This window comes from Pseudopodoces humilis, chromosome 10 (assembly GCF_049639895.1).
Source record: "Pseudopodoces humilis isolate 2021_Gansu_Grassland_sample_001 chromosome 10, ASM4963989v1, whole genome shotgun sequence".
NCBI classification, from domain to species: Eukaryota; Metazoa; Chordata; class Aves; order Passeriformes; family Paridae; genus Pseudopodoces; species Pseudopodoces humilis.
Genome location: NC_142209.1, coordinates 5,664,776 through 5,673,334, shown reverse-complemented (window position 1 = coordinate 5,673,334; position 8,559 = coordinate 5,664,776). Strand labels below are relative to the sequence as shown.

Sequence of the window (8,559 nt, the reverse complement as noted above, 5' to 3'; positions counted from 1 at the left end):
GGAAAAGACGAATTTAAATCTAGGAAGTGGCTTAATGTAAACTGTGCATTCAGAGAGCAGTTTGTTACATACAGGTCTATAGGTTTTAATGAACCAAGTGATCAGAGTTACAGAGGGGTGGGCACAGGAAGGACAGCAATGCTGGGCTTGGGTGCCACAAAAATACTGGTGCCAGATGAAATTCAGTTTTCCTTGCCATGGAGGACAGGACAGGTGAGGTGACCTATGAGCCCCCTCCCCTGACATGGCAGGGAAGAGCAGGGACAGCCTAGTTGGATGCAGTCCCTCCCTGCAGGTGGCACCAAACAGCAAGACCAACCACCCCAGGAGCAGCCCATGCATTGTGACAATAACCCACCTCCCCTTTTCCCAAGGCAGAGGAGGGAGAAGTGAGGCCCTACCAGCTCCTTTAGGAGCAAGGATCAGCTATCCTGCCCATGAAGATGATGGTGTTGAGGGTAGCTTCCCGGATGAAAAGCAGGAAGGGCCTGTTGGCATTGAAGATTTTTCTGTTCATAGGGAAAGAACGGCCAGAGATGGTGACAGCTGTAGCAGCTGAGGCCTCACTGCCTTCTTCATTCACCTGCCAACCAAGAGAGAATATGGGATTAAAATACAGGCATTATGCAGCATGGAGAGAGCTCACCTTCCTCCTCCACAGAATGCAGGGGCCAGACTCTCTCCAAAGCCCAAAGCTGCTGAGAAAAGAACACTACAGGCTCAAAGCTATTTTCTTCCCTTTAATATTTGTTTTTAAAAAGAAAGAGGAAGACACTCTGGCACAAAACAAGGCTCACCTCAAGGAAGGCTTTGTGGAAAGCCTCAGACACATACAAGTCTGTGCGGCCCTCTGCAATGATACCTGAAATACAAAAATATACAAAGGTAAAACTGTGAGTTTAGAGACAGCTCAAGAAAGAACATATATCCATCCTTCATGGCCTGGGATCAGGCAGAAGGCATGGCTACCCTAAAACAAAAACATCTTCCTCCACGTGCAACTTACTGCTAAACTCAGTGCAGAACAGGAATGAGTGTCCATGGCAGACTTTACCAGAGAGTCCATCACTGACTGCAGCAACATATAAATGCTTTCATGTTCTCGTTCCTCGTTGTTGCACCTACTACCCTGCCATCTAGGGAAGAATGGCTGCCCCTCACCTCTACCCTGCACTGCCCTATCTCCATATCTCACCTGGGAGTCTAGCATTTTCTGGACTGAAGAGATCTTCCAGCCCCATTTTCCTCAGCTTTTCCTTGACACTGAAGCTGTCCTCAACACGGAAGCGAGGGAGGTAGACAAAGAGAGACATCTCCTTCATGGAATCTATCCAGTCCTGCAGCTTCTCTGATGTCAAGTCTCGCTCCACTTTCTCCAACAGTGTCCCGGCACTGGGCAGGACCAGCACCATTGTGATATCGTCCCCTTTGTAAGGCAGCTCCAGCACCTGGACTTTGTCCTGGGCGATGAATGTGTAGTGGAATTTGGACTCCTGGTACATAGTTGGGACCTGGCAGGTCTCACCACTGGCTTTATGAAATATATCCAGTTTTGTATTTGGAGCTGGGAACTGTGATTTCCAGTGCCCCTAAAAAGGAGAGGGGGAAAACAAACATGAGCACCATGTCTCCTCCAGGTAAATGTACTGTTCCCCAGTTTTGTTAGCTTAAAATATTTTAAAGCTTCTTGTTAGCTTTTGTTACCTTAAAATAAATGGTGTTGACCAGGACCAAGACAGTGAGATCATCAATACCATTTTCTGGGATCACTTCTGTAATGCGCTTCTCTGTCTTATTAGCCACCCACTCATTAATGATTTGCCTGGAAAGTTCTGGCTTCTCCTGAAGGAAGAGACCAAAAAAAAGTTTAAACCAAGGGTTTTAAACCCTTCTTTGTACCCCTTCTGCAGGAGAAAGGTTCACAGGGTATGTGCTGGGGGAGGACAGTGGAGCTTAGGTGTGATGAGTGGGGATGTGGCTGTGGTTAAGGTGAGCTGAAGTGAGAAGAGCTGCATCCCAGATTCCCTTTTGCTTTCACTCATGTCACACACACCCAGAGCAGAGAACTTCCTCTGGGCAAAAGACAGGGATGGACTGGGGGGTGGGGGGGGGTGGGTGGAACCAAACAAAAAAGCAAAATCCTGAGCAGTTCTAACTCACTTTGAAGTTCAAGGGCCAGAGTTTTGCTCCATAAACGATTTCACTGATGTTCTGGTAAGTCTCATTAAAGCTTAAAGATTTCTCCCCGAAGAGACGGTTGGCTGATACCAAATCTGAGGATTTGTTTGCTTTCCTGTAAAGGCGGCAGTTCAGCTTGGCAAAGAAGAAATGGATCTGATCTGATGTTTTCTCTGAAATGGTGTCAAATTGAAAGACCTGGACAAGCCAAACACCAACAAGGAATCCGTGAGAAGGTTCTTGTGCTCCTGGGCCCCAGAGGAAATGGTAGTGCAGCCTTTGCCTCAACAGCAACAAATTTGCAGGCCCTCAGAGCTTCACCCTCCATGTGTGGGAGCCCAAATCTATAGAAAATCAACACATCACTAGCCCAAGGCCTCCTTTGGAGAGTCCAAATGGAGGATTAAACTCTGCTTAGATGTGGAGATGCCGCTCCTCTTTCCAACACCAGTTTTCTTGCTCTCTATACCCCGCCTTTGACTGGTCCCCAGCTTCCCCTTTAAATGCTGTTAAAATTAACACAGTGTTCATAACCCCCTACCATACCCCAAGATGAGCATTGCACCAACAGGGCCTAAATCTTGGGTCATACCAGGTCATGGGAGGACTCACATGTGCTAAGCCCTCCTGTGACAATACTAAAGGCTACTCCTTCCCAGGAGGAATTTTCATGGCCTGTTGGGTACTTCTGGTACATTTTTACAGGGAATAGGGATATGTAGCTATCATTTTTGCAGCCCAGGGAATTTTTTATCTGTTCCCAGCTGCCAGCTGGAAGGACAATTATTATTTGTCTACTACTATCCAACTTCAGAGATTTAAGGCACAGAAAATCCCACAGTACATTGCTCTTTATGAACCTCCAAGATCTTTGGCACTGTTTCCTGTAAGGCAAAGCTGGTGTTAGCAGCCATTTCATAGGAAAAATGGAGATTAGGAGTGCAGGTGTGGGTGGCTCAATGGGAGAAGGCTCCCCTTCCAGTGGGAAGGGCTGCCCAGAGGGGGACACACAAGTAAAGATTTTGGAGATGTGGTTATAGCTGCTCTACTTGGGCTGTGTGGAGAACCCCAACATCATTTGTTCCAGAGGTAGGATCTGTAATGATAGCAACAGAGGGGACAAGAGCAGTTTGATTTACACCTCCTCATTGCAGGGAAAAAGGCTCCTCGGGCTGAGGTCTCCCATTGGAGAAAAAGGTATAGGCAGCATCAAACCCCACACAGCAGGTAAGTTGTCAGGTGAGTCTGACATTGAGTGCTGGGACAGGCAGGGAGTTAAATTAGTCACATGGAAGAGCCAGAACTCAGAATTACCTCTTAGTCTGGGATCAGAACTATTCCCCGAGTATAGGGCCAATGGGTGGAGGGAGAGGCTCCCCATGTACTGGCTCCCCTGCCCTGGAAGTCAGGTGAACTGCAGGATCTCCCATGTGTCCGATTTTTGTCCCAAGGAAGAGAGAGAAGGAATGTCCCTCTGCCAATGGGACTTGATATCATGGCTTTTCCTGCTTTTTACATAAGGAAAAGCCTAGCTCAACCTGCAAGGAGAAAACTGTTGCCATTCCTTTCCCTCGCCTTCCAAATGGGCTTCCAGATGAAAACTAATCTCTCAAACCCAGGAATGCTGGATCCAAATAGGGACTAAGGGGAAAGAGCTGGAATCTAAAGAAATCCAGAGACAGGGCTTGGAGCAACCTGGTCTAGTGGAAGGTGTCCCTGCCCATGGCAGAGGGTGGAACGAGATAAATTTTAAGGTTCTTCCAACTTGGGATTTCCTTCCCAAGGCAAGAAGCTATCCTGACCCTGAGAGTAGCCATTAGCCATGATCACCTTTCCTGTCTTTCAGATCTGCTACAGGAAAAGGCTGAGGAATCTCCACCAACCTCCATGAGCTGCTGGAGGGTGCTACCACAGGCTCCAAGCTTGGTCATGGCGAAAGCTGTGGAAATGCTGAGGGGTGACATGAAGATGTTTTCCCCATTGTCCTTGGAGTCAGCCAGGTACTTGTAGAAGATGACAGCAAACCGAGAGTTGGCTTTTGACAGCTCCCAGACCCGGGGGTTGGTGGACTCTGGGAGCTTGTCCTTTGCTGGCTCTTGCCCCTCACCCTCCTGGGTGTTCTTTTCAGGGTTGCGATAGATGCAGATAGGGTTCACTGGGATGTCACGTGGCTTTGCAGTGCAGATGTCTTCCACGGTGTAGTGCTCAGGAGCAGTCAGCCCCAAGACACTGAGCAGACACACCACAAAGAGACACATTGTCCTGGAACCAGAGAGAGAGCTTAGACATGCTGCCTGTCTGTGAAACCCGTGCTGCTGCCAAAGCCCACTGGCCTGTTCCAGCCAACATCACAGTGATAGGAGCACACAAGTCTCTCCAATCCCACAGTCTTCTCCAATCATCTTTTGCCCTGGACTTGCAGGATAAACAAGGACAGACAGATAACAGGATAAGCTTGCCTGTGAGAGCACACAATACTTTTAGAAGCAATACACTGAAACTAGTGTTTTCCCAGTAACCTGGGCCCCTCTTTTTTAAGAAGCAGGCTCAGCCCTGACAAGTTTGTACCAAAATGGATGATTTGAACTTTTGAGTCCTCCCCATTGGCAGGTGAGGTGGCTACAGTGTAAGGAACCTGCCAGGCTCACCTCAGCTTTACAGTACTTTTCAGTTATTGATGTAGGAGATACTATGGCAGAGAAGAAAGGTGATAAGGAAAAGGTCTCCAAGGAAGTTGGTCCCTCCATGGACTGAGCAACTCTAATCCCCCAAAAATGTACTTTTATAAAGTATGGTGTAGCTGGTGCATCACATCAATTCCTGTCTGAAGTTCATACCACCTCAATGCAAACTGGTTGTCCTTGGTACCTAAAGAGTGTAGCAGGCTAATGGTAATTACCGTGTTCCAGCAAAAGCTGGTCTCTGAAAATCTCCCAGCAAGAGAGAGATAATTTTTATTTTCCACTTTGCTAAAGCACAATGAACCTCAGAATGGTTTCAGTTAAAAGGAACCTTAAATATCATTTGGTTACACCCCCTGCCATAGGAAGGGATATCTTTGCTAGACCAGGTTTTTCCAAGCCCTGCCTGATCTGGCCTTAGACACTTCCAGGGATGGGGCAGCCACAGCTTCTCTGGGCAACCTGTGCCAGGACCTCACCGCCCTCACAGGGAACAATTTCCTCCTAAATCTCATTACCTACCAGCTCTGGCAGCAAGGTCTCATGAGCCATCCCAGGGCTGACAGAGCATGTCCTGCACGCTGTGGTCCTAAGATGCCCTTTGCATGACTGCTTTATGTACCTCATGGCAAGAAGCTCAAGCACCACAGCCACAACAGTTTGGAAAACTGGGAGGGGCTGGCAGCCTGCCCAGGTCTTGCCAGCTACCAGGCACTTTTTCAAACTTGTGTCCTAAGTCGGGTAAGTCTCTGCCTGCCTCCACATACTGCCACGGCTACCAAGCATTGCCTTCTGAGAAACTAAATTAAAAGTCACCTGCATTTAGCACTGGTGACCTTCCTATCTGTGATCTTCCAGTGCCGGTGGGCCAGCACCTGCTGGAGGAAAACAGGAGCAGCTCAAAGGCTGATCTGGGATGAAGGCGACCTCTGGGATCTTCCACAACCCTCTCCCCGGGCTCTTGGCCAATGACTTCATTTGTGCTCCAGTTCTCTGCAAAAGCAGAAACTACCTCATCTGGCACTAAGACTGTCTGGAGCCCCAAGGCTGTGTGATAGCATAGCAAACCAAGAGGGGCTCACTCAGGAAGTGGCCACAGCTCTCACTGGTAATGACATATAGATTATCTTGCAAAAGGTTTAGGACAGATGCAACACTACAAAGGGTAAAAAAAAAATCTAAAAAGGAAGGGAAGTTAACTAATTACAAAAGCAAAAATTAACACCCAGGGCAAGAGAAAGAATATTAAGACAATTGAAAATACACCAGGAAGTGCTGTTCTTTCAAACCTTTCAATCCCACAGGAAAAGTCAGCCAGCAACAAGCCAGACACACTCCAGAGTTCTGCAATCCTGGGGCCAGGAGCAGAGCCCTTCACTGCCTGCAGCAGTCCTCTGTCACCCACACTTGGTCCTGCAGCTCCAGCAGCACCAACACACAAGTGGTCGGTTCCACCACGGAAAGGACAACCTCATCATGGTCCCTGCCCTGTTACTCCACTCACCTCCAGGGAAAGGCATGTCCTGACCCTGTCTGTAAAAGGACAAACACCTGCTTCTGTCAAGCAAGAAGAAGCTTGTGGTGTTTACCATCACACAAAGTGCTGCTAATCTAATCTCATATTTAAAGGCCAAAGCACAAGAACGGGGAGGGCACCTCCATCCTCACCTTGTCCTCATTAAATAAGAAAGGCTCCCTGTTTTTACTCTGCAGTAAAGTCCCTGCTCCATAAATTCAGAGCTTCTGACACATCCAATCTTGTCTTTTACAGGCAAGAGTCCCTGCTGCTTCTTAGACCAGCTCTTTGTCATAGCATTTGGCCAAAACCCACTCCTCCCTACACAGCTCTTCAACACTCCCTTTTTCCTCTGCAGCACTGACACGCAGTCCATGTGTCAACCTGGAAGGATAACAAAAGTATTCCCACAACAGCACTTCCTGAAAGGGTTTACTGGCAAGGGGGAATGTAGAAATTAGAAAAGGTTCTACCCAGGGTGAAGCAACAAAAAGTGCAGAAAGCCAAGAAACAAGTTGCTGATTCAGCTCAAAATCAGAAGGCTCTGGGGAAACATCAAGAAACTCCCCGATCCCTCAGCTGCTGTGCAACATGGCTGGGCTATTACCAGCACACTCCATTTCCATCCTACTGTTCCATCGCTATAGGACAGAATGATTAACTGGGCTTGCAGAACCCTAGCACCCACCCTACTGAACCTACTGGGGTTACTGGTAGTGGTGAGAATGTGCCACAGCACCCACACACTGTGCTACACAGCCCAGCTAATGTAAAATAGCTCAAACCATTTTGAGATTAATTTAGGCTCTTGAGAAACCTTCCCCACTGCCTCACACCCCAAAACCAGAGTCCAAAGCAAACCAGCAGTGCTCTTTCACAGCCAGCAATTACTCAGGGCATCCTGACTTCATTAACTGCCCTCCACACCACGACTGGTGCAGGCTGGCAATAAAAGTCAAGCCTGACAATTTAGAAAGCCAGCTTTCATGAAAGCTAGGGTGGGAATAAAAGAGCAAAAGAAGAGTCTGTAATAGAGCAAAAAGCCACTCTGGCAGCAGCTAAAATTCATAAGCTCCTACTAAGGGAAAAGAAGCTGTTTCAAGGAATTAATTAACAATGAAAATGAATAGCATCTCTTTCTCTTACCTGCCCCTGTACCTCCAGCTTTCTGCTTTTAGGAGGTAAAAGCAAATTTTTGAGAGAACAGTCTTGCTTGAGCCCAAAGCAGCTTCCCCACTGGATCTCTCTGCTCAAACAGAGCTGAGACACCAGCAGGGGATGGTGGGAGGGGAGTGGGATGCTAAGGCCAAAGGCTGATGACCAGCTGCTGAAGGTTAAGCAAAGAACAGGGAAAAAAGAGGCAATGTTTAGTTTGAAAGAGGTTTTAAAGTTCAATCTGACAAGGGAGAGTTTGACCACCTACCCCACACATGTGCCACAAGCCCTCAGTTTTTGCCAACAGAAAATGAACTGCTTATCCCATGAGACAAACCTCAAACCCTTCAAGAGTTTGAATAAAAATTATATAAGGTATTTGTAGATCTAATTTTAGGATCTTGTAGCTAAGCAAAATGTTTTCCCCATCTGCCTGGGACAGCCCTGTCACCTCTTTCCCCATTTCCTGAACAGACACAAGTTGGAAGAAATTGCCCCACTTCACATTCTGCAGTTTCAAATGCATGACATCTTAAATACACCTGGAACAGCATCCACAGGGAATGGTTACAGCCCCAAGACTGACAGAGCTCCAAGAGTGTGTGGACAACACTTTCAGACACAGGGTGGGATTGTTGGAGTGTCTGTGTGGGGCCAGGGGTTGGGCTCTGTGATCCTGGTGGGTCCTTTCCAGTCCAGGATATTCTGTGATTCTGTGACCTTTCACTTGCACTGCTGGAAAGCTGAGGATTAAAGCAGCTCCCCCAGTTCCTGTCCAGATTCACAAGTCAGAGTAAGTGAGCAGTACTGAATGCCATTTCTGATCCAGGATGCTCTATAAATTCTGCAGCATTGCTCCCTGAATTTCAAATCCCAAAAGCAGGCTGGCTCAGCAGGTGCTGTTTCTGTCCTCCAGTAAGAGGAACATTTTCCCTTAATGGAAATTTAATTGCAAAATGATTGTATCAGGATGGGACACAGTTAAATGGGGCAGAGATTGTGGAGATAAACTGAAGGGTAATGTAAAAA

General features: G+C 47.5%; 1 protein-coding gene across 1 annotated transcript; it reads right to left on the bottom strand.

Moving 5' to 3' along the window:
* Nucleotides 1-60: 60 nt before the first annotated feature.
* Nucleotides 61-7,686, bottom strand: SERPINC1 (serpin family C member 1). Its single transcript, XM_005533449.3, has 7 exons — nt 7,522-7,686; nt 4,062-4,440; nt 2,161-2,376; nt 1,705-1,842; nt 1,196-1,589; nt 798-862; nt 61-583 (listed from the first exon to the last, which is right to left on the bottom strand). Exons 2-7 carry the CDS (start codon nt 4,434-4,436, stop codon nt 410-412), a joined length of 1,362 nt encoding a protein of 453 aa, XP_005533506.1. The 5' UTR covers nt 4,437-4,440; nt 7,522-7,686; the 3' UTR covers nt 61-409.
* Between the last annotated feature and the right edge of the window lie 873 nt (nt 7,687-8,559).